The sequence below is a fragment of the Pseudophryne corroboree genome, chromosome 5 (genome assembly GCF_028390025.1).
Source record: "Pseudophryne corroboree isolate aPseCor3 chromosome 5, aPseCor3.hap2, whole genome shotgun sequence".
Lineage (NCBI taxonomy): Eukaryota > Metazoa > Chordata > Amphibia > Anura > Myobatrachidae > Pseudophryne > Pseudophryne corroboree.
The window spans coordinates 508369698-508396824 of record NC_086448.1 but is presented as its reverse complement, the minus strand read 5'-3'; the positions used below and the strand labels follow the sequence as shown (position 1 = coordinate 508396824).

The 27127-nt window shown below is 46.8% G+C and overlaps 1 protein-coding gene and 1 pseudogene across 2 annotated transcripts in view; one reads left to right on the top strand and one right to left on the bottom strand.

Annotated features, from left to right (window-relative positions):
* Window positions 1-27127, bottom strand: part of EXOC2 (exocyst complex component 2) — a 546170-nt gene that overhangs the window by 423905 nt on the left and 95138 nt on the right. For both annotated transcript variants that reach the window (XM_063923055.1, XM_063923056.1), the window contains 2 exons: window positions 21414-21527; window positions 18370-18494 (listed from right to left, as the gene is read on the bottom strand). In XM_063923055.1, the coding sequence (XP_063779125.1) occupies window positions 18370-18494; window positions 21414-21527 (239 nt within the window). The remainder of the gene's footprint in view (window positions 1-18369; window positions 18495-21413; window positions 21528-27127) is intronic.
* Window positions 500-617, top strand: LOC134931509 (5S ribosomal RNA; annotated as a pseudogene).

The following is a 27127-nucleotide window of genomic DNA, read 5'->3' as shown; positions in this document are numbered from 1 at the left end:
AAATTAAGGCATCAGAGAATTTCCTATACTTCTATTGTTACCAGAACGAATTTTCTGAGTTTCTACAGCCAATTTAAGCAATAGCATCATAATTGAATTACGTCATCAGCTCGTGACTATCCATTAATAGTGTCACATAACTAAGCGTATTTTATATGTCCACTATTCAGGTGAGGACAAACCTCCATTCTTTAGGAGAGAATGCTCATCCAGCACCTACAGAATACTAAGCAGAATATTAAGTCTATATCAATATTGCAGGGTTCAGTTCTTTCCACAGAACCTTAGCACCTCTGATTTCATTCTATACTATTCCATGGACTCTCTCAGTGATTCATCAGGATATGACCTGGATATAGGGCCATTTTTCCACGCCTGTGTCTAACGCTGACAGCAGATGCATCTCTTATTTTTTCTTCTTGCTGTTCGCCTACCCTTGCTCACCTCACTTTTCTACTAGGTGAACTCTCATCAATGATTCCGGAGTTAGGGGCTGTCTTTCTACTATCATACCACACTGTCAACGCCCGACCCGCTCGATCTTGGAAGCGAAGCAGTGTCGGGCTTGGTCAGTACTTGGATGGGAGACCTCCTGGGAAGACCTAGTTTAGTAGAAATAAGGATCATTGACACACTCCGTGTCTATCATTGACAGCAGATTTACCACTTGATGCCTATTTCTACTTCTACATTCTTTCAACAATAGGCTTAACCAAGGAAACAGATATCTCTTCCTTCAGATGGATATGAGTATTTGTGCTTACATATAGGATTCACTCCTGGACAGTAAGATACTATCAGCTCTTATGCCTCTTAAATCTACAGTACATAGTTCTAACCTGAGATATTTACTTGTTTTATACCTGTGAGTTGGTAATAGACCCAAGGGGTCTAGATGTAATATATGTCTAGATAAGGTCCAAATGATTCAAACAAACTGATATGAATTTTCAATATCAGTATAAACCTGATGGACCATAGACTGAAGTTTTACTTTATATGTGTTGTCTCACTTTGTTGTCGATTTTGTCTGAGCTACAATAATTTTAATGATATCCAATAAAGTATATTGATTTTAACTCTAGATATGACCTAACTCTTCCTATAGTATTCTCAAGAGTGCGCCCACACAAGAGTCTTCTTTTTCTTTTTTCTTTTTATTCAAAACTTTCCTGGCAACTTTGTTTAGAAAATGCGTCAAATAGGTGTCATCAACTGGAAATCAGAGAATTGTTTAAATTCTGAAGATTTTTCCCCATGATTTTGGATAATTGTGCCACTGTATCTTAAAATGAGATGGAGTTTGGGGCATAAGATGATTTTTGTCTGGCTGACAGTTATGTGTTAGTGTATAGTGCTTGGTCCAGAAAATGTTAATATAAATTACATTATTGTGAACTTTAAGTTTTTCTTTCAAACTGACAATATTTTCATTGAGCAGCGTAATTTGGAGCAAAAAGGCATAGAAACAAGTTCTGTATTTTCTATGGGGTGTATGCTTTACCCATGTGAAGCACTACAGAATCCTTTTGGTGGCATATACATAGAAGATATATTATTATTATTATTATTATTAGCAGCACCTACTTTATCTCCAACATACGACCTAATTCAGATCTGATCGCAGCAGCCAATTTGTTAGCTAATGAGCAAAACCATGTGCACTGCAGGTGTGGCAGATATAACATGTGCAGAAAGAGTTCGATTTGGGTGGTGATAAAGCTAATTATTTATCTTATAACATTCACTATATATTGGTAAGAGACTCAGTACGCAATGGGCGTACGGGGTATCGTAATGGTACGCACTTAGCGTAGCAGACGCTAGGCCGTGGTCGAGACGCACGAGCGGCACGTTCGCTCACGGCTTACGCTGGGTATCGAGCACGCTATAGGCGGCCCGAGCACCGTAATGCTACGCTACTAGCGTAGCGGACGCTGTGTCCACGAGAGGAACATGAGCGGCGCAGACGCTCACAGGATGACACACAGTAAACCTTGTATGCAACACACTGAAAGGCTAAGCCTATACTGTAAACCATGGTCTAGTAATGTTAACACAATGTAACGCTGATTAACCTCTATTATATAAAAGCTGATTGAGCGATTGAGACGCTCAGAAACCCTCTATACTAGCTAGAGAAACACGGACACCTTGCTGAGGTTCCAACACCTTTACTAACGAGGTTTAGCTATGTAAAAAGGGGAAAACAGTTAACAGCTTATACACTACAGCACTAACATAAAACACCTAAACAGAATAACTGGACATAAATATACAATAGCGTCTTAATCCTAAACAATAACAGTGAGAGAGAGAGAGAGAGAGAGAGTATGGCAAATACAGACAGAGAATAAGTTGGTCACAGAGAACTTACACACGTGGGGAATGATCGCTAGCGCAGTCCTGGAACCAGCTCTCTAGTTAGTCAATGATGAAAACCTTTGTGGAGAGAAGACTGAGCTGGCCCAGGCTGGCTGTTCTTATATACACAACATACAGTACACTACAAAGGGCCCTACAATCTCATTGTTAATTGGACACAGGAATCTGTCTTCACATTATAACGAAAGGTCATAGGTTGATTCGAACAGGTGGGCTGTGACTATTTCAAACTGCTCAGGTGGGAGGGAATCTCAGGTTTCCCGCCGCATGGATAATGAACTGCAAATACAGTAAATGTCCATAAACTTCTTATAAACATAACTATACGCAGGAGCGATTAATCTCTTTCAAACCAACACCGGAATGTTACTAATAATATACTCTTCCGTTGCATACTAAACACCACTGCTCAAAACCTGTCTGACCCTTCGTATCATGTAAAGAGGGATCTCTCTGTCCATGAACCAGTTACACTAAACAAACTTACTGATATTATTAAGGGGACCATAACCTATAAAATACACTATTTAGATTAACTATGTAACGATCGAGTCGCCCGCCAGACGCACACAAACTCTACCATAAATGCGCATACCACGCGCCGTCACGCACGACCGTGGAGGCGCCGTCACGCAACTGCGAATATGCGCACGCACGGGAGAGAATGTGCACGTGCAGCGGGCAAGCGCATGGGGTTAGTACAAGGCATCATAGGTCGCTATATTTTTCGACTTTGACAGTGGGTTATATTGTTTCTGTGCACGGTAAATACTGGCTGCTTTATTTTTACACTGCAATTTAGATTTCAGTTTGAACACACCCCACCCAAATCTAACGCTCTCTGCACATGTAATATCTGATTCCACTGCAGTGCACATGGTTTTACCCATTAGCAAACAAATTTGCTGCTGCGATCAGATCTGAATTAGGCCCATATAGGGAGGCCAATCCCATGCCATTTTTTCAATCCCAGGTATCGGGATTGAAAAAATGGTCAACCCCGGGAATCCCGGGATTGGCGTTTCCCTGTGTGGACGCCCCCCTCACCCCGCACACAAAACTCACAATAAACCGGGGGCGGGCGGGTGGGACACATCAGCTACTCTCTCCCAGCGGTGTGTGACCTCTCACTGCATGTCACGCTGCACTGGGGAGCTGGAAGGAGGAAGCTGGGCAGCATTTGAGCATCCTGAGGGCGCTCAACGCTGATCCCTCAACCCCCGGGATTGGAGCTTCCAATCCCGGGACTGAATCCCAGCCGTTTTTGGCCCTAAAACCCAGGAACCCGCCGATCCTGAGAATGGCCTTCCTAGGCCCATACTCAACTGCTACAGAGGAGTGAAACAGAGGCCCGGATTCAATTAGCAGTGGTAATTAACTGTGGGCTAATTTGTCTACCAAGGTATTTCATTTACAGCCTGCGGTAAAGCTTGAAAGCTGCACTTATTTTAAGTCAGATTTTGGTTAGAGCCTCAGGTAGGTTCCAACAGATATCTGCAGTAAGTGCCCTTGTCGTGGGTGCCACTAATGCATTAGCCCATAGCCCTGGGTACTTTTCCCGGAATGGGGTAATGCATGTTAGCGGCAATTTTACCATGTGAGAAAAAGGGGCTGTAACTGATTAGTTTCGGTTGTAAAAGCCTGAGGCTACTACCCTTAGCCCCGCACAGTAAATGACCACGGTTAATTGAATCCTGGCCTTAGTATAAATACAGCAGTTATTTCAAATATATTATTCTGATCAGTAATACAGATACGGATGTAAATGACTTTTTATATGGCTGTTTTACTCCTTCTGTAAGTATAGCACAGATATGTCCTCATACATCTTTGCTGCAGTCGCTACTCTTGGAAAACCAGGTCCCGTGAGACTTCTAGCATTGGCAGTATTTTTTGGGTCTTTATTTGTCGAAAACGCATATTGGACGCAACACCAGACCATGCTGATTAATTTGATATGCGACACTTGTATATCTGTGTGTGAATGAATCTATGAGTCTTCATACAAAGTGCTACGATGCAGCAGTAGAGGCTTTTTTCCAAACCAAGTTCCATTGTGCATCATATACAGACCCAGTCACACACACATATACAAATGTCACAATGCGTTGCTTCTCAGATGTATTTTTAGCAAAATAATAAGTCTGACACTAACGGAGTTGCACAGGAATGGTCAACTCCCTCACGACAGGCATCTCCCACTGCATGGCATATTGAGGCTAGATGTAGGAGGACGCATCTGTATATCTGGTAAGGATTATGCAATAAAGCACTTTTGGTGTGAAGCAGTGACTGAATGGGCCATCATTTCAGGAATACAACTGTAACAAGCTTACTCTGTGTATCTTATATTTTCTCACTGTTCTTGCAAAAAGAACAGTTTAAACATTTTAATTTAGAGGATTTTTTTTTTAATATATCTTATTTATTTCCCATTTATTGCCAAAAAATCCTACACACTATCTGAACCTCATCTATATGATAAAGCACTATGACCTGTCCAGTCTTCGGAATGTGCAGTAACGGAGGTGGAATAGACCAGGAGAGGAGAAGCACTGGTAAAGGGTAAGTATAGCGGGATATCATACAGATGTATCAACTTACATCCTTGCTCCAGTCACTCTAAACAGCTCTTGAAGTTGCGGCGGGACTTAGTAGCGCCAAGAGTCTTTTTTGGGGGGGTTCAGCGATAATGTGTCTTAATCACAAAGTAATGAAATAGGACGCTTAAGCAGCTTCTGCTGATTAAAATGATATGCAGCATGCCTATATTCCATACTTACCAACTTTGCTGCCTCCTCCTCCGGGAGGAGGCAGCGTTGTAGGTGAATGGGGGCGTAGCCGGCAGCAGGACGGGTGGTTCGGGGGCGTGGCCGGCAGCAGGATGGGCGGTCCTGGGGCGTTGCATCAGGGTCGCGTCATCGTGACTCCACCCCGCGCTGTGCCGAGAAACGAGGCGCTGCATAGCGGGGGGCGGAGCTACGATGACGCGAATCGCGTCATCGGACCCCCTCGTCCCGCCTACTTGTTCACTGCTGCGGGCGGCCGAGGGGGAAAGCGGGAGGCTTGCCCACCTTTCCGGGGGGCCGGGAGGGTCACCCGATTTTCGGGAGCCTCCCGGCCATTCCGGGAGGGTAGGCAAGTATGCTATATTCTTTGTGTAATTGCGGCTCTATCTACATCCGAAATGCCACATTACAGTGTTTTCCATTAAAACACTGTAGCATAGCATTTTGTATGCACATAGAGTCGCAGTCACACATAGAATATAGGCATGCTGCATATCATTTTAATAAATAGAAACTGCTTGTGCGTCATATTACATCGCTTTGCGCCTAAGACGTATTTTCATGGGGAAAAAAAAAATAAGATTTTACTTACCGATAAATCTATTTCTCGTGGTCCGTAGTGGATGCTGGGGACTCCGTCAGGACCATGGGGATTAGCGGCTCCGCAGGAGACAGGGCACAAAAATAAAGCTTTAGGATCAGGTGGTGTGCACTGGCTCCTCCCCCTATGACCCTCCTCCAAGCCTCAGTTAGGATACTGTGCCCGGACGAGCGTACACAATAAGGAAGGATTTTGAATCCCGGGTAAGACTCATACCAGCCACACCAATCACACCGTACAACTTGTGATCTGAACCCAGTTAACAGTATGACAACGTAGGAGCCTCTGAACAGACGGCTCACAACAAGAACAACACGATTTTTTTGTAACAATAACTATGTACAAGTATTGCAGACAATCCGCACTTGGGATGGGCGCCCAGCATCCACTACGGACTACGAGAAATAGATTTATCGGTAAGTAAAATCTTATTTTCTCTAACGTCCTAGTGGATGCTGGGGACTCCGTCAGGACCATGGGGATTATACCAAAGCTCCCAAACGGGCGGGAGAGTGCGGATGACTCTGCAGCACCGAATGAGAGAACTCCAGGTCCTCTTTAGCCAGGGTATCAAATTTGTAGAATTTTACAAACGTGTTCTCCCCCGACCACGTAGCTGCTCGGCAGAGTTGTAATGCCGAGACCCCTCGGGCAGCCGCCCAAGATGAGCCCACCTTCCTTGTGGAATGGGCCTTGACAGATTTAGGCTGTGGCAGGCCTGCCACAGAATGTGCAAGTTGAATTGTGCTACAAATCCAACGAGCAATCGTCTGCTTAGAAGCAGGAGCACCCAGCTTGTTGGGTGCATACAGTATAAACAGCGAGTCAGATTTTCTGACTCCAGCCGTCCTTGAAATATATATTTTCAATGCCCTGACAACGTCCAGCAACTTGGAATCCTCCAAATCGCTAGTAGCCGCAGGCACCACAATAGGCTGGTTCAGGTGAAACGCTGACACCACCTTAGGCAGAAAATGAGGACGCGTCCGCAGTTCTGCCCTGTCCGAATGGAAAATCAGATATGGGCTTTTATACGATAAAGCCGCCAATTCTGACACTCTCCTGGCTGAAGCCAGAGCCAGTAGCATGGTTACTTTCCATGTAAGATATTTCAAATCCGCCGATTTGAGTGGCTCAAACCAATGGGATTTGAGAAAATCCAAAACTACATTCAGGTCCCACGGAGCCACTGGGGGCACAACCGGGGGCTGTATATGTAGTACTCCTTTTACAAAAGTCTGGACTTCAGGAACTGAAGCCAATTCTTTCTGGAAGAAAATCGACAGGGCCGAAATTTGAACCTTAATGGACCCCAACTTGAGGCCCATAGACAATCCTGTTTGCAGGAAATGTAGGAATCGACCCAATTGAAATTCCTCCGTGGGGGCCTTCCTGGCCTCACACCACGCAACATATTTTCTCCAAATGCGGTGATAATGTTGTGCAGTCACCTCCTTCCTGGCTTTAACCAGTGTAGGAATGACCTCTTCTGGAATGCCTTTTTTACCTTAGAATTCGGCGTTCAACCGCCACGCCGTCAAACGCAGCCGCGGTAAGTCTTGGAATAGACACGGTCCCTGCTGAATCAGGTCCCGTCTTAGAGGTAGAGGCCACGGATTTTCCGTGAGCATCTCCTGAAGTTCCGGGTACCAAGTTCTTCTTGGCCAATCCGGAGCCACGAGTATCGTTCTTACTCCCCTTTGCCGTATAATTCTCAGTACTTTGGGTATGAGAGGCAGAGGAGGAAACACATACACTGACTGGAACACCCACGGTGTTACCAGAGCGTCCACAGCTATTGCCCGAGGGTCTCTTGACCTGGCGCAATACCTGTCAAGTTTTTTGTTGAGGCGAGACGCCATCATATCCACCTTTGGTTTTTCCCAACGGTTCACAATCATGTGGAAGACTTCTGGATGAAGTCCCCACTCTCCCGGGTGTAGATCGTGTCTGCTGAGGAAGTCTGCTTCCCAGTTGTCCACTCCCGGAATGAACACTGCTGACAGTGCTATCACATGATCTTCCGCCCAGCGAAGAATCCTTGCAGCTTCTGCCATTGCTCTCCTGCTTCTTGTGCCGCCCTGTCTGTTTACGTGGGCGACTGCCGTGATGTTGTCCGACTGGATCAACACCGGCTGACCCCGAAGCAGGGGTTTTGCCAGGCTTAGAGCATTGTAAATCGCTCTTAGCTCCAGTATATTTATGTGAAGAGACATCTCCAGGCTTGACCATACTCCCTGGAAGTTTCTTCCCTGTGTGACCGCTCCCCAGCCTCTCAGACTGGCATCCGTGGTCACCAGGACCCAGTCCTGTATGCCGAATCTGCGGCCTTCTAACAGATGAGCACTCTGCAACCACCACAGAAGAGACACCCTTGTCCGTGGCGATAAGGTTATCCGCTGATGCATCTGCAGATGCGATCCGGACCATTTGTCCAGCAGATCCCACTGAAAAGTTCGTGCGTGGAATCTGCCGAATGGGATTGCTTCGTAAGAAGCCACCATCTTTCCCAGGACTCTTGTGCATTGATGCACAGACACTTTTCCTGGTTTTAGGAGGTTCCTGACAAGTTCGGATAACTCCTTGGCTTTCTCCTCCGGAAGAAACACCTTTTTCTGAACCGTGTCCAGAATCATTCCCAGGAACAGTAGACGTGTTGTCGGGGTCAACTGAGATTTTGGGAAATTCAGAATCCACCCGTGTTGTTGCAGCACTACTTGGGTTAGTGCTACTCCGTCCTCCAGCTGTTCTCTGGACCTTGCCCTTATCAGGAGATCGTCCAAGTAAGGGATAATTAATACGCCTCTTCTTCGCAGAAGAATCATCATTTCGGCCATTACCTTGGTAAAGACCCGAGGTGCCGTGGACAATTTAAACGGCAGCGTCTGAAACTGATAATGACAGTTTTGCACCACGAACCAGAGGTACCCTTGATGTGAAGGGCAAATTGGGACATGCAGGTAAGCATCTTTTATGTCCAGGGACACCATAAAGTCCCCTTCTTCCAGATTCGCTATCACTGCTCTGAGTGATTCCATCTTGAACTTGAATTTTTGTATGTACAGGTTCAAAGATTTCAGATTTAGAATAGGTCTTACCGAGCCGTCCGGCTTCGGTACCACAAATAGCGTGGAGTAATACCCCTTTCCCTGTTGTAGGAGGGGTACCTTGACTATCACCTGCTGAGAAAACAGCTTGTGAATGGCTTCCAATAACGTCGCCCTGTCTGAGGGAGACGTTGGCAAAGCAGACTTTAGGAACCAGCGAGGGGGAGACTTCTCGAATTCCAACCTGTAACCCTGAGATACTACCTGCAGGATCCAGGGGTCCACCTGTGAGCAAGCCCACTGCGCACTGAAATTCTTGAGTCGACCCCCCACCGCTCCTGAGTCCGCTTGTAAAGCCCCAGCGTCATGCTGAGGGCTTTGCAGAACCCGCGGAGGGCTTCTGTTCCTGGGAAGGGGCTGCTTGCTGCCCTCTCTTACCCTTTCCTCTGCCTCGGGGCAGATATGACTGTCCTTTTGCCCGCTTGTTCTTATAGGACCGAAAGGACTGCGGTTGAAAAGACGGTGTCTTTTTCTGTTGGGAGGGGGTCTGAGGTAAAAAAGTGGATTTCCCGGCAGTTGCCGTGGCCACCAAATCCGATCGACCGACGCCAAATAATTCCTCCCCTTTATACGGCAATACTTCCATATGCCGTTTGGAATCCGCATCACCTGACCACTGTCGTGTCCATAAACTTCTTCTGGCAGATATGGACATCGCACTTACTCTCGATGCCAGAGTGCAAATATCCCTCTGAGCATCTCGCATATAAAGAAAAGCATCCTTTAATTGCTCTAAAGTCTGTAAAATACTGTCCCTATCCAGGGTATCAATATTTTCAGTCAGGGAATCCGACCAGACCACTCCAGCACTGCACATCCAGGCTGAGGCGATGGCTGGTCGCAGTATAACACCAGTATGTGTGTATATACTTTTTAGAGTAGTTTCCAGCCTCCTATCAGCTGGATCCTTGAGGGCGGCCGTATCAGGAGACGGTAACGCCACTTGTTTTGATAAGCGTGTGAGCGCCTTATCCACCTTAGGGGGTGTTTCCCAGCGCGCCCTAACCTCTGGCGGGAAAGGGTATAATGCCAATAACTTTTTAGAAATTAGCCCTTTTCTATCTGGGTTAACCCACGCTTCATCACATACATCATTCAATTCCTCTGATTCAGGAAAAACTACAGGTAGTTTTTTCACCCCCCACATAATACCCCTTTTTGTGGTACTTGTAGTATCAGAGATATGCAAAGTCTCCTTCATTGCCGTGATCATATAACGTGTGGCCCTACTGGAAAATACGTTTGTTTCTTCACCGTCGACACTAGATTCAGTGTCCGTGTCTGGGTCTGTATCGACCGACTGAGGTAAAGGGCGTTTTACAGCCCCTGACGGTGTCTGAGACGCCTGGGCAGGTACCAACTGGTTTGACGGCCGTCTCATGTCGTCAACTGATTTTTGTAATGTGCTGACATTATCACGTAATTCCATAAACAAAGCCATCCATTCCGGTGTCGACTCCCTAGGGGGTGACATCACCATTACCGGCAATTGCTCTGCCTCCACACCAACATCGTCCTCATACATGTCGACACACACGTACCGACACACAGCAGACACACAGGGAATGCTCTATTGAAGACAGGACCCCACTAGCCCTTTGGGGAGACAGAGGGAGAGTTTGCCAGCACACACCCAAGCGCTATAATATATATGGGAACAACCCTATATAAGTGTTGTATCCTTATAGCAGCTTAAATATATTAATATCGCCAAAAAAAGTGCCCCCCCTCTCTGTTTTACCCTGTTTCTGTAGTGCAGTGCAGGGGAGAGTCCTGGGAGCCTTCCTCACAGCGGAGCTGAGCAGGAAAATGGCGCTGTGTGCTGAGGAGAATAAGCCCCGCCCCCTATTTCGGCGGGCTCTTCTCCGGAATCTGTGAGATCTGGCAGGGGTTAAATACATCCATATAGCCTCAAAGGGCTATATGTGATGTATTTTTAGCCATAAAAAGGTATTATATATTGCTGCCCAGGGCGCCCCCCCCAACGCCCTGCACCCTCCGTGACCGCTGTGTGAAGTGTGCCGACAACAATGGCGCACAGCTGCAGTGCTGTGTGCTACCTCAGGAAGACTGAAGAGTCTTCTGCCGCCTGCTTCTGGACCTCTTCCATCTTCGGCATCTGCAAGGGGGGTCGGCGGCGCGGCTCCGGGACGAACCCCAGGGTGAGACCTGTGTTCCGACTCCCTCTGGAGCTAATGGTGTCCAGTAGCCTAAGAAGCCAATCCATCCTGCACGCAGGTGAGTTCACTTCTCTCCCCTAAGTCCCTCGATGCAGTGAGCCTGTTGCCAGCAGGACTCACTGAAAATAAAAAACCTAAAAACTTTTTCTAAGCAGCTCTTTAGGAGAGCCACCTAGATTGCACCCTGCTCGGACGGGCACAAAAACCTAACTGAGGCTTGGAGGAGGGTCATAGGGGGAGGAGCCAGTGCACACCACCTGATCCTAAAGCTTTATTTTTGTGCCCTGTCTCCTGCGGAGCCGCTAATCCCCATGGTCCTGACGGAGTCCCCAGCATCCACTAGGACGTTAGAGAAATAAGAATTTACTCACCGGTAATTCTATTTCTCGTAGTCCGTAGTGGATGCTGGGGACTCCGTAAGGACCATGGGGAATAGCGGGCTCCGCAGGAGACTGGGCACTCTAAAGAAAGATTTAATACTATCTGGTGTGCACTGGCTCCTCCCTCTATGCCCCTCCTCCAGACCTCAGTTAAGGAAACTGTGCCCGGAAGAGCTGACATTACAAGGAAAGGATTTTGGAATCCAGGGTAAGACTCATACCAGCCACACCAATCACACCGTATAACTTCTGATAAACTTACCCAGTTAACAGTATGAACAAACAACAGAGCATCAACCAATGGATGCCAACATAACATAACCCTTTATCAAGCAATAACTATATACACGTATTGCAGAAAGTCCGCACTAGGGACGGGCGCCCAGCATCCACTACGGACTACGAGAAATAGAATTACCGGTGAGTAAATTCTTATTTTCTCTAACGTCCTAGTGGATGCTGGGGACTCCGTCAGGACCATGGGGATTATACCAAAGCTCCCAAACGGGCGGGAGAGTGCGGATGACTCTGCAGCACCGAATGGGCAAACACCAGGTCCTCCTCAGTCAGGGTATCAAACTTGTAGAACTTTGCAAATGTGTTTGAACCCGACCAAGTAGCAGCTCGGCAAAGCTGTAATGCCGAGACCCCTCGGGCAGCCGCCCAAGAAGAGCCCACCTTCCTTGTGGAATGGGCTTTTACTGATTTTGGCTGCGGCAATCCTGCCGCAGAATGAGCCTGCTGAATCGTGTTACAGATCCAGCGAGCAATGGTTTGCTTTGAAGCCGGAGCACCCAGCTTGTTGGATGCATACAGAATAAACAGCGAGTCAGTCTTCCTGACTCCAGCCGTCCTAGCAACATAGATCTTCAAGGCCCTGACTACATCAAGCAACTTGGAATCCTCCAAGTCACGAGTAGCCACAGGCACCACAAAAGGTTGGTTCAGATGAAAAGCTGACACCACCTTTGGCAGAAACTGCGGACGAGTTCGCAATTCTGCTCTGTCCATATGGAAAACCAGATAGGGGCTTTTACATGACAAAGTCGCCAATTCTGACACACGCCTAGCTGAGGCTAGGGCCAACAGCATGACCACTTTCCACGTGAGATACTTTAGTTCCACCGTCTTAAGTGGCTCAAACCAGTGGGATTTCAGGAAACTCAACACCACGTTAAGATCCCAAGGTGCCACTGGTGGCACAAAAGGAGGCTGAAAATGCAGCACTCCCTTAACAAAACGTCTGAACCTCAGGCAGTGAAGCCAGTTCTTTTTGAAAGAAAATGGATAGGGCCGAAATCTGGACCTTTATGGACCCTTATTTCAGGCCCAAAGTCACCCCCGACTGTAGGAAGTGCAGGAATCGACCCAGTTGGAATTCCTCTGTAGGGGCCATCCTGGCCTCACACCAAGCAACATATTTTCGCCATATACGGTGATAATGTATTGCTGTCACGTCCTTCCTAGCCTTTATCAGCGTAGGAATAACTGCTTCCGGAATGCCCTTTTCTGCTAGGATCCGGTGTTCAACCGCCATGCCGTCAAACGCAGCCGCGGTAAGTCTTGGAACAGACAGGGCCCTTGTTGTAACAGGTCCTGTCTGAGAGGCAGAGGTCACGGGTCCTCTGTGAAAATTTCTTGCAATTCCGGGTACCAAGTTCTTCTTGGCCAATCCGGAACAATGAGTATTGTTCTCACTCCTCCTCTTCTTACAATTCTCAGCACCTTTGGTATGAGAGGAAGAGGAGGGAACACATAGACCGACTGGAACACCCACGGTGTTACTAGTGCGTCCACAGCTATCGCCTGAGGGTCCCTTGACCTGGCGCAATATCTTTTTAGCTTTTTGTTGAGACGGGACGCCATCATGTCCACCTGTGGCAGTTCCCATCGATTTGCAATCTGTGTGAAGACTTCCTGATGAAGTCCCCACTCTCCCGGGTGGAGGTTGTGTCTGCTGAGGAAGTCTGCTTCCCAGTTGTCCACTCCCGGAATGAACACTGCTGACAGTGCTAGTACGTGATTCTCCACCCACCGAAGAATCCTGGTGGCTTCTGCCATTGCCACCCTGCTTCTTGTGCCGCCCTGGCGGTTCACATGGGCCACTGCCGTGATGTTGTCTGACTGAATCAGCACTGGTTGGTTTCGAAGCAGAAGCTCCGCTTGACTCAGGGCGTTGTATATGGCCCTTAGCTCCAGGATATTGATGTGCAGACAAGTCTCCTGACTTGACCACAACCCTTGGAAGTTTCTTCCTTGAGTGACTGCCCCCCACCCTCGGAGGCTTGCATCCGTGGTCACCAGGACCCAGTCCTGTATGCCGAATCTGCGGCCCTCGAGGAGGCGAGCACCTTGTAGCCACCACAGAAGAGACACCCTGGCCCTGGGGGACAGGGTGATCATCCGATGCATCTGAAGATGCGATCCGGACCACTTGTACAGCAGGTCCCACTGAAAGATCCTCGCATGGAACCTGCCGAAGGGAATGGCTTCGTAAGACGCCACCATCTTTCCCAGGACTCGTGTGCAGTGATGCACTGACACCTGTTTTGGCTTTAGAAGGTTTCTGACCAGAGTCACGAGCTCCTGAGCCTTCTCCTCCGGGAGAAACACCTTCTTCTGGTCTGTGTCCAGAATCATGCCCAGGAAGGGCAGACACGTCGCAGGAATCAGCTGCGACTTTGGAATGTTCAGAATCCAGCCATGCTGACGCAACACTTCCTGAGAGTGTGCTACACTGATCAGCAACTGCTCCCTGGACCTCGCCTTTATGAGGAGATCGTCTAAGTATGGGATAATTGTAAGCCCTTGCTTCCGAAGGAGCACCATCATCTCCGCCATCACTTTGGTAAACACTCTCGGTGCCGTGGACAGGCCGAACTGCAACGTCTGGAATTGGTAATGACAGTCTCGTACCACAAACCTAAGGTACTCCTGATGAGGCGGATAAATGGGAACATGCAAGTAAGCATCCTTGATGTCCAGCGACACCATAAAATCCCCTTCCTCCAGGCTTGCAATGACCGCTCTGAGCGATTCCATTTTGAACTTGAATTTCTTCAGATAAAAGTTCAGGGATTTTAAATTTAAAATGGGTCTGACCGAACCGTCCGGTTTCGGTACCACAAACATAGTGGAATAGTAGCCCCTTCCCCGTTGAAGGGGGGGGACCTCTACCACCACTTTCTGGAGAAAAAGTTTTTGAATTGCCTCCACCACTGTCTCCCTTTCCATGGGGGAAGCTGGTAAGGCCGATTTCAGGAAACGGTGAGGGGGCATCACCTCGAATTCCAGCTTGTATCCCTGAGACACAATTTGTATAGCCCAAGGATCCACCTGTGAGCGAACCCACTGGTGGCTGAAATGTCGGAGACGCGCTCCTGGCTCCGCCTGTGGAGCCCCAGCGTCATGCGGTGGACTTAGTGGAAGCGGGGGAGGACTTTTGTTCCTGGGAACTAGCTGCGTGGTGCAGCTTTTTTTCTCTACCCCTGCCTCTGGCAAGAAAGTACGCACCTCTGACCTTCTTGCTCCTCTGAGAACGAAAGGACTGCATTTGGTAATACGGTGCTTTCTTAGGTTGTGGAGGGACATAAGGCAAGAAATTTGACTACCCAGCCGTAGCTGTGGAAACGAGGTCCGAGAGACCGTCCCCAAACAATTCCTCACCCTTATAAGGTAAAACCTCCATGTGTTTTTTAGAGTCGGTATCCCCTGTCCATTGCCGAGTCCACAGGACCCTTCTGGCAGAAATGGATAAAGCGTTAACTCTAGAGCCCAGCAGGCAAATGTCCCTCTGGGCATCCCGCATATATAGGACCGCGTCCTTGATATGTGCCAGGGTCAGTAGAACAGTGTCCCTGTCCAGGGTATCTAACTCCTCAGACAGAGAATCCGTCCATGCAGCTACTGCACTAGACATCCAGGCCGAAGCAATTGCTGGTCTCAGCAGTGTGCCAGAATGTGTATAAACTGACTTCAGGATAGCTTCCTGCTTACCATCAGCAGGATCCTTTAGGGCGGCCGTATCCGGAGACGGCAGGGCCACCTTTTTAGACAAGCGTGTCAATGCCTTGTCTACCCTAGGGGAAGATTCCCAGCGTAACCTGTCCGTTGGCGGGAAAGGATACGCCATGAGTAATCTCTTGGAAACTGTCACCTTCCTGTCAGGGGAATCCCATGCTTTTTAACATAATTCATGGGAAGGGGGAAAAGTCACTTCATGCTTTTTCTCCCCATACATATAAACCCTCTTGTCAGGGACAGGATTTTCCTCAGAAATGTGCAATACATCCTTCATAGCTACAATCATGTAGCGGATGGCTTTAGTCATTTTAGGCTGCAACTTTGCCTCATCGTCATCGACACTGGAGTCAGACTCCGTGTCGACATCTGTGTCAACTATCTGGGATAGTGTGCGCTTTTTTGACCCTGAGGGCCTCTGCGCTGCAGGAACAGGCATGGATTGAGACCCTGCCTGTCCCCCGGTTACAGTTTTATCCAACCTGTTATGCAAGGAGTTTACATTATCATTTAACACCTTCCACATATCCATCCAATCAGGTGTCGGCACCGTCGGCGGCGACACCACACTCAGCTGCACTTGTTCTACCTCCACGTATCCTTCCTCATCAAACATGTCGACACAGGCGTACCGACGCACAGCACACACACAGGGAATGCTCTGACTGAGGACAGGACCCCACAAAAGGCTTTTGGGGAGACAGAGAGAGAGTATGCCAGCACACACCCCAGCGCTATATAACCCAGGGATTACACAGTACCTTAGTGTTTACCCTGTAGCTGCTGTTAATATATGTATATATACTGCGCCTCAATTTATGTGCCCCCCCTCTCTTTTTTACCCTCTAATGCACCTGAATACTGCAGGGGAGAGCCTGGGGAGCGTCCTTCCAGCGGAGCTGTGAAGAGAAAATGGCGCTGGTGTGCTGAGGAAGAAGGCCCCGCCCCCTCAGCGGCGGGCTTCTGTCCCGCTTAAATGTATAAAAAATGGCGGGGGCTCTGGCATATATACAGTCCCAGACTGTATATATGCCTCTTTTTGCCAAAAAAGGTATTTAATTGCTGCCCAGGGCGCCCCCCCCCTGCGCCCTGCACCCTACAGTGACCGGAGTGTGCGGTGTGCTGTGGGAGCAATGGCGCACAGCTGCAGTGCTGTGCGCTACCTTAAGTGAAGACAGGAGTCTTCAGCCGCCGATTTCGATGTCTTCATGCTTCTGTTCTTCTGGCTCTGCGAGGGGGACGGCGGCGCGGCTCCGGGAACGGACGATCAAGGTTAGGTACATGTGTTCGATCCCTCTGGAGCTAATAGTGTCCAGTAGCCTAAGAAGCGCTACCTAGCTGCCGTGAGTAGGTTTGCTTCTCTCCCCTCAGTCCCTCGTAGCAGAGAGTCTGTTGCCAGCAGAAGCTCTCTGAAAACAAAAAACCTAACAAAATACTTTCTTATCTAGCAAGCTCAGGAGAGCCCACTAGGAGCACCCAGCTCTGGCCGGGCACAGATTCTAACTAACTGAGGTCTGGAGGAGGGGCATAGAGGGAAGAGCCAGTGCATACCAGATAGTATTAAATCTTTCTTTAGAGTGCCCAGTCTCCTGCGGAGCCCGCTATTCCCCATGGTCCTTACGGAGTCCCCAGCATCCACTAGGACGTTAGAGAAAGAAAAAAAGATGCTCATCGCTACAGTCACACGACACTCACGCGTTATGTGTTACGCGACTTGTAGAACACGGAGCAAAGATGTAAGAGAACATATATGTATATAGCAGATATAGCCCCTGGTACTCAAATGGGTTAAACGCTCCAGATCAGCCAAGCTGTGTGTATACAGCTGTAACCCCCTGTGACCTCATGTGAGGTGGGGGCAGCAGCAGGGTGTGGGCGCTTAACAGCTCCTCTATGGGGATCATGAGGTAGTCTGTCCAGCACATAAAATGCGACCTCCCGATCCAGACCGTTGCTGGAGCGTTACAAGCAGTTTATCGGCTAATGCTCCTATATCAGCTCTGCATATACATCTAAACAATCAACGAGCATGGGTGTATGATTACATAGGTATGTACCCAGCGTAACTGGTTGAAAGTAGTAAAAATAAATCACCACAGTGTTACCCAATTGCTGTGCAATACTTTTGCAGATATGCAGTGGCCAGCCTCAGATAGTGATCCCGTGACCTTGAACACTGCACACAAGCTTTTTCTTAGAATAAAAATAACAATGTTTTCATGTGCATGACAAGTGGCAATAGGAGTTTTACATTTTACATAAGAAATATTTAAAAGAAAACACACACACACACACACACACACACACACAACTAGTAATGAATGAGTCTACAATCGACTATTATTTAGAAACATGCAATTTTCTCTTCTTTCCTTATAAGCCTGTTTTTTGGCAGACAAACAGGAAGTAGCCATTCGTATTCTCAGTGGTCTGTTATACAATGGCATTTGATTTGTGCGCAAGCACGTTTGACATGATGTTGTTCACTAGGGTTTTCTATTGCCTCCACTGACCTCAAAGTGTTTAACGTCAACTTAAACTCATCAAGTGGAACCCCCCACCACCACTCAGAAAACTGAAGAAGAGAAGAAGAAAAAAAGAATGCAAGTAGCAATGTGTGAGGGTGTCACAATATTGGACACAAGAGGTTCCATTGTCAGATCCACTTCCAAGCATTGTACTAGCTAGCAAACTCATGTAGTGTAATGCCAGTGATTATGAGGCCTTAAGCATATACTATGAAGGAAACTGCAATTACCAATGTCACTCTATAGTGGGGAAGAGAAAGTAATTAATAAATGTGTACTCTTGTCTTAAACACACAAAATAAGTCAGATATAGGAAATAATTATGGGGTTTGGTTTTAGGTCTGCGAGTTTCAGGTAAGATAAATGACCAGCTTTTTACCTGCTAATGCATCTTGAGCCTCAAAGAATGTGCTGAGGCCTCCTTTCACATAAGCAACATTCCCCTCATTTTTCTTGCTTGCCTGCTTTCTCAGGTTGTTGGCTGCGGTTTTGAGCTGTTCAAAGCTGAGGAAACAATAACACAATTAATGTAGACACACAATACATTAGATGTTTACTGGTTTATTTATTAACACACAATAGTATTATACAGTTTTCATCTCTCTTGTAAACCAACAAGCATCTGATTGCTTCTTGATTTGCTTTATTCTAAGATAATTTTTCATGTACTATTTAAATCTTAACGAAAACGACCCTTGCCAAATTGTTGCCTCACTTTTCTTAGCTAGAATATATGCAGGGGCCCCAGGCAGGGGAACCCCTACCGTTATGATAGGGAATAACGATCGGCTGCAGCCATCAACATATAAATGAACGCCAGCACAAATGTAAGCAGAATAGGGACTGGATGACACAGCAGCCAATCAGATCATATGACCATTGAGCCTCATGCATTCTAAACAGTGAATTACGTCATACATATCAATGTAGCTGACCAATTATCTTCACTGTACAGGACAAATCAATTGTGCCCATAAATATATTCAGTTGAGTAAAAAAAATAATGTTTAAATTGTCCGACAGCATCTCGGCATATGACCACATTATTTTTACCTTCTAAAGCACACGACCTTTTTTAAATATACATGCACATTACTGTTCTAATATACTTTCTGATATACTGTACGTACAATACAAGTTTTATCCAATCATACTATGATTTGTTTGGAAAGTATTTGAGTTGAGCAAAGCATTGAGAACACGGATTCCTAAGAAAATGACTACTCAAGGAGAAGTGGTTTTCCGAGGAAAAGCTGTACTAATACTGTGTTTACAGTTTATAGTCATCCACTTTCTAAAAACAAGACGTACTGTACACAAATACCCCGGTGATCAATGACTCGTGTGGTTTATCGAATGCTTACCAATGGATGAATGTAAGTTTTACCTAATGTGTAATAGTGTACTGGAGCCTTTAGAGGACATAGCCAAGGCTAGCATACATACTGACAACGTGTAACAAATCTCTGGACAGGCTGAATAATAATTTCCATAGACTGCAGCATATTTATGTATTTATAGGTCAGGAAAGTAGATTTTAGAGTCTGAAGCAAGACATTTCCTTTAAGGAAAAAACAAACTTTAAGCAAATCAAAACAGAAGTGCCCAGAATACCTTCAGCTTCACTCTTTCCCAGGTTAAATACAGGGCACAAGAGTGAGAAGGTGCTGCAAAGGCAGATGTTAGCGTACAATACAAGGGCCGTTACAAATACAGTGAGTGTTCTATTTATAACAATCCCTATTTGTGTCTCGGGATATTTTTCAGGGATCTTATGCTATACGAGTATTAAAATCATTTTGTAACTTTATTTGGAATTTGTTGTTTGTAATGATAAAAAGATGGAAAGTTATTATAGAAATATATAAATCATATTTGTACCTAGCATTTCTAGAAGTCTGGGTAGTAAACATGAAACTATAGCACTTTAAACAATTTATAGCCTGTAAGCGGAATAGGGAACCATTTACAGCAAATACACAGTTATGCAATGCAATTGTATTCAGGAATAGTAACTGTCCTAGTCTATTGTGGAATAAAAGACAAGTATTAGCTTTGTTCAGGCAACTTCAGCTCCATGCCATATGTAGTCAACACGTTAGCCAAGTAGAAATATGTATTGTCTATTCTGTCGCACACGGACATGTCAGATGACTACCTGCTGAACCTAAATAACTGCTACGTTCACAGTTATACTACTATTAATCTGGGTAAACACTATAAAGGGAATACCGGCTATCAGTATCCCGTCAGCATCATCAGCGCCCGCCAGAATGTAGGCAGTGTGGCGAGCGCTTTGAGTCCCCTCGCTGTGCTCGCCACAGGATCTATTCCAACTCCATGGGTGTCATGAACACCCACAAGTAGGAATAGCCCCTGTGAGTCGGTATTCTAGCTGCCGCCATTGTTGGCTGTCGTGATTCCGGCGTTGGCATCCTGACTGCCGGGATCCCGACAGCCGGCAAATTGATTGCCTCCTACTAGAAGATATGGGGGAAAAATTCAATTAGCCATGATGTTATCTGCCCCTGACACCCCCGCCCCCCCCCCCCACACACACACACCTATTCAATTATCCACAAAAAGTCGCATCTTGCGTTACGATTCTCCTGCCTCAGCACAGTTTTTGGCCGAAAACGGGGCTGTGTCTTTTTTTCGGGTGGCCAAATTGGATAACCCGAAAAAAAAATTGAAGATAAGCATTGGGAAAAATCGTGAAAAACTTCCCTTTTTTGCTCCCAAAGTTTGTTTTCATTTAAAATGTATTTTATTTTAATCGACTCCCCCACTCCTCCATAGTGTACAACATATTACGCCGGCGCAGATCAGAAAAAAATCTCTCTTACACCGTATAGTGTGTATCCCCGATCCACCATTCATTGAATCGTCCCACTGGATATCCTGGACATCCAATGGGACGATTCCAGGGCAGACGCGAAATTGTTACACGCAGCATATAACAATACACTGCGCCATCACACAGTGGAACGTTTTGGGTGTATGGCGGATGCAATGTACTTTATGTTACATTGCATTGCACAGTTTCATGGTTTGTACCCATCTTTAAATAAAAGAAGCATATTGCTTTTTCTCTGTAATCTTAAAGAAAAAAAGAAAAAAAAGGCAACGAAAGTGTAATTTGTTCATAATTCATCCACAGAGAAAAGTTGTACAAATCAGAGAAATTATGCTACATAGGTCTATAATGTCAGCCACATACTAACTGCACACTTATGAGGCTTTAAGATTGCAGGACTAGTAAATGTAATAGATTTTTCCTGCTCTCCTGCAAACAGAAGCTAATTTATTTTTGGCTTCATTCTGTGATTTTCAGGAAGGCCTCTATTTTTTGCCTCAAAACATTAGCTCACATGAAATGTATCAAAAAATACAAAGTCACAAATAAGGCCGCCTGTCTAGTACCTTGACGTAGAGTGATTTTCTATCAGATACCACGTGGCAGAAAACTTCTCACTATTGAAGTCCCCGCTCATTCCAGGAAATAATGTCTCAATGTCCTTGGTTTGAACATTGGCCCTGCAACAAAACAGACATACATGCACATTATAACTTACAAGATGAACACAGGCGACAGGTATTTAAAATAAGAAGCAAAACAATTCTTATATATGCCATTCATTACAGCCTGTAGCAAATATCAACAGAAACATTTAAGGAAGAACAAAAAAGGCACAATTCATCTAGTTAGAAAGCACTCCCTGTAAATCTAGAATGTAGACAACAGACTCCACCAATCACCAGTGTCATCAGTATTCACATATGCTCAAAAGGTGAATGCGAGTTTCAATACTTCACTCCTACCGAGATATTTTTTCTTTAGGATCGTTTATGAAAAATCATGAAAGATACAAATCAATGAAGATGAACTAAAATACATTTTGTAAATAGGTTTTAAAACAACATGACGATGAAAATGTTTTTAGGGATCTATTCACCTTAACCCAATATCACTCACTTGTACAGCTTTAACATCCTGTACATGGTAACCGAGCCCCATGTACCCCCTTTCTCATTTGTGCGCTTTCTCCGGGCAACTTCATGTTCTTGTTTAGTTTCTACAGATGTGTCCACATACATATAGCCTACTGGCATGTTAAACAGCCTTTTAAGCCATGCCATGTTGCGCTGATAGTCTGTTTGTGCAACTTTCTGCATTAAAATGCATCTTATTTGCAAAACGATTCAAACAGGATGCACAAGCAGCTTTTGCTGATTAAAATGATATGTAGCATGCATATATTGTGTGTGTGACCGCAGCTGTAACTGCATTTAATCAGCAAAGTCTGGTTGTGCGTCCTATTCACATAGCGATGCGAGGAAGACGCACTTTCGGCAAAAAAAAAACAAATAAGATTTTACTTACCGGTAAATCTATTTCTCGTAGTCCGTAGTGGATGCTGGGGACTCCGTAAGGACCATGGGGAATAGACGGGCTACGCAGGAGACAGGGCACTTTAAGAAAGAATTTGGATACTGGTGTGCTCTGGCTCCTCCCTCTATGTCCCTCCTCCAGACCTCAGTTAGAGAAACTGTGCCGGGAAGAGCTGACAGTACAAGGAAAGGATTTTGGAATCCAGTGCAAGACTCATACCAGCCACACCAATTACACCGTATAACTTGTGATAAACTTACCCAGTTAACAGTATGAACAACAACAGAGCATCAGATCAACCCTGATGCACTATAACATAACCCTTATGCAAGCAATAACTATAGACAAGTATTGCAGAAGAAGTCCGCACTTGTGACGGGCGCCCAGCATCCACTACGGACTACGAGAAATAGATTTACCGGTAAGTAAAATCTTATTTTCTCTAACGTTCTAGTGGATGCTGGGGACTTCGTAAGGACCATGGGGATTATACCAAAGCTCCCAAACGGGCGGGAGAGTGCGGATGACTCTGCAGCACCGAAGGAGCAAACACAAGGTCCTCCTCAGCCAGGGTATCAAACTTGTAGAACTTTGCAAAAGTGTTTGAACCTGACCAAGTAGCTGCTCGGCAAAGCTGTAATGCCGAGACCCCTCGGGCAGCCGCCCAAGAAGAGCCCACCTTCCTTGTGGAGTGGGCCTTTACTGATTTTGGCAGCGGCAATCCTGCCGCAGAATGAGCCTGCTGAATCGTGTTACAGATCCAGCGAGCAATAGTCTGCTTTGAAGCAGGAGCACCCAGCTTGTTGGATGCATACAGGATAAACAGCGACTCAGTTTTCCTGACTCTAGCCGTTCTGGCTACATAAACCTTCAAAGCCCTGACCACATCTAGTAACTCTGAATCCTCCAAGTCACGAGTAGCCACAGGCACCACAATAGGTTGGTTCATATGAAAAGATGACACCACCTTAGGCAGAAATTGTGGACGGGTCCTCAATTCTGCTCTGTCCATATGGAAAACCAGATAGGGGCTTTTATGTGATAAAGCCGCTTATCCTGACACACGCCTAGCCGAAGCCAAGGCTAATAGCATAACCACCTTCCACGTGAGATATTTTAACTCCACGGTTTTAAGTGGTTCAAACCAGTGTGACTTCAGGAAACTCAACACCACGTTCAGATCCCAAGGTGCCACTGGAGGCACAAAAGGGGGCTGAATATGCAGCACTCCCTTTACAAACATCTGCACTTCAGGCAGAGAAGCCAGTTCTTTTTGAAAGAAAATAGACAGGGCCAAAAGCTGTATCCTTAATGGAACCCAATTTTAGGCCCAAAGTCACTCCCGCCTGTAGGAAGTGAAGGAAACGGCCCAGCTGGAATTCCTCCGTGGGGGCATTCCTGGCCTCACACCAAGCAACATATTTTCGCCATATACGGTGATAATGTTTAGCCGTCACGTCCTTCCTAGCCTTTATCAGCGTAGGAATAACTTCATCCGGAATGCCTTTTTCTGCTAGGATCCGGCGTTCAACCGCCATGCCGTCAAACGCAGCCGCGGTAAGTCTTGGAACAGACAGGGCCCCTGTTGCAACAAGTCCTGTCTTAGAGGCAGAGGCCATGGGTCCTCTGTGAGCATTTCTTGCAGATCTGGATACCAAGTCCTTCTTGGCCAATCCGGAACAATGAGTATTGTTCTCACTCCTCTTTTTCTTATGATTCTCAGCACCTTGGGTATGAGAGGAAGAGGAGGAAATACATAAACCGACTGGAACACCCACGGTGTCACTAGTGCGTCTACAGCTATCGCCTGAGGGTCTCTTGACCTGGCGCAATACCTCTGTAGCTTTTTGTTGAGGCGGGATGCCATCATGTCCACCTGTGGCAGTTCCCACCGACTTGCAATCTGCGTGAAGACTTCTTGATGAAGTCCCCACTCTCCCGGGTGGAGGTCGTGCCTGCTGAGGAAGTCTGCTTCCCAGTTGTCCACTCCCGGAATGAACACTGCTGACAGTGCACTTACGCGATTCTCCGCCCAGCGCCACCCTGCTCCTTGTGCCGCCTTGGCGGGTTTACATGAGCCACTGCGGTGATGTTGTCTGACTGAATCAGAACTGATTGGTCGCGAAGCAGGGTCTCCGCTTGATGTAGGGCGTTGTATATGGCCCTTAGTTCCAGGATATTGATGTGAAGGCAAGTCTCCTGACTTGACCACAAACCGTGGAAATTTCTTCCCTGTGTGACTGCCCCCCACCCTCGGAGGCTTGCATTCGTGGTCACCTGGACCCAGTCCTGAAAGCCAAATCTGCGGCCCTCGAGAAGGTGAGCACTCTGCAGCCACCACAGGAGAGACCCTGGCCCTGGGGGATAGGGTGATCAGCCGGTGCATCTGAAGATGTGATCCGGACCACTTGTCTAATAGATCCCATTGAAAGGTCCTCGCATGGAACCTGCCGAAGGGATTGGCCTCGTATGATGCCACCATTTTTCCCAGGACTCGCGTGCAGTGATGCACAGACACCTGTTTAGGTTTTAATAGGTCTCTGACCAGTGTCATGAGCTCCTGAGCCTTCTCCATCGGGAGATAAACCCTCTTCTGGTCTGTGTCCAGAATCATGCCCAGGAAGGGCAGACGAGTCGTAGGAATCAACTGCGACTTCGGAATATTTAGAATCCAGCCGTGCTGTTGTAACATTTCCCGAGAGCGTGCTACGCTGATCAGCAACTGCTCTCTGGACCTCGCCTTTATGAGGAGATCGTCCAAGTATGGGATAATTGTGAACCCCTGCTTTCGCAGGAGCACCATCATTTCCGCCATTACCTTGGTAAATATTCTCGGTGCCGTGGAGAGACCAAACGGCAACGTATGGAATTGGTAATGACAATCCTGTACCACAAATCTGAGGTACGCCTGATGAGGTGGATAAATGGGGACATGAAGGTATGCATCCTTTATGTCCAGAGACACCATAAAATCCCCCCCTTCCAGGCTTGCGATGACCGCTCTGAGCGATTCCATCTTGAACTTGAACCTTTTCAGGTATATGTTCAGGGATTTTAAATTCAATATGGGTCTGACCGAACCGTCCGATTTCGGTACCACAAACATGGTCGAATAATAACCCTTTCCTTGTTGAAGGAGGGGAACCTTGACCACCACCTGCTGAAGATACAATTTGTGAATTGCAGCTAACACTATTTCCCTCTCTAAGGGGGAAGCTGGCAGGGCCGATTTGAGGCATCGGTGAGGGGGCATCTCCTCAAATTCCAGCTTGTATCCCTGAGACACAATCTCTATTGCCCAGGGATCCACATGGGAGTGAACCCACTTGTGGCTGAAATTTCAGAGACGCGCCCCCACCGGGCCTAGCTCTGCCTGTGGAGCCCCAGCATCATGCGGTGGATTTAGTGGAAGCCGGGGAGGACTTCTGTTCCTGGGAACTAGCTGTGTTGTGCAGCTTCTTTCCTCTGCCCCTGCCTCTGGCAAGAAAGGACGCACCTCGGACTTTGCCTTTTTGTGAACGAAAGAACTGCATTTGGTAATACGGTGCTTTCTTAGGTTGTGAGGGATCATATGGCAAAAAATTTGACTTTCCAGCAGAAGCTGTGGAGACCAGGTCCGAGAGACCCTCCCCAAACAATTCCTCACCCTTGTAAGGTAAAACCTCCATGTGCCTTTTTGAGTCGGCATCGCCTGTCCATTGCCGAGTCCACAGGACCCTTCTGGCAGAAATCGACATTGCATTTATTCTAGAGCCCAGTAGGCTAATGTCTCTTTGAGCATCTCTCATATACAGGACAGCGTCTTTTATATGCCCCAGGTTCATTAATATAGTATCCTTGTCCAAGGTATCCAGATCCTCAGATAAGGTATCCGTCCATGCTGCTACAGCACTACACACCCAGGCCGACGCAATTGCCGGCCTTAGTAAGGTACCTGAATGTGTATAAATGGACTTCAGGGTACCCTCTTGCTTTCTATCCGCAGCATCTTTTAGGGTGGCCGTATCCTGTGAAGGTAGGGCCACCTTCTTGGATAAGCGTGTTAGAGCTTTGTCCACCCTAGGGGAGGATTCCCAGCGTAGCCTGTCCGTTGGCGGGAAAGGATACGCCATAAGCATCCGTTTGGAAATCTGCTGTTTTTTTATCTGGAGATTCCCAAGCTTTTTCACATAACTCATTTAGCTCATGTGAAGGGGGAAAGGTCACCACCTGCCTTTTTTCCCCATACATATGAACCCTCTCGTCAGGGACTGGGGTTTCCTCTGTGATGTGCAATACATCCTTCATTGCTATAATCATATAACGTATAGCTTTAGCCAATTTAGGCTGTAACTTTGCATCATTATAGTCGACACTGGAGTCAGAATCCGTGTCGGTATCTGTGTCAACAATTTGGGATAGTGGGCGCTTCTGAGACCCTGACTGCCTCTGCAACATAGGATCAGGCATGGGCTGAGACCCCGACTGTCCTAAGGTTACAGCTTTATCCAACCTTTCTTATAGCAAGCTCAGGAGAGCTCACTAAACAGTACCCAGCTCGTCCGGGCACAGATTCAAACTGAGGTCTGGAGGAGGGACATAGAGGAAGGAGCCAGTGCACACCAGTATCCAAATTCTTTCTTAAAGTGCCCTTTCTCCTGCGGAGCCCGTCTATTCCCCATGGTCCTTACGGAGTCCCCAGCATCCACTAGGACGTTAGAGAAAAAGACAGATTCTGCTTGTAAGCTACGTCTGTAATGTAGAA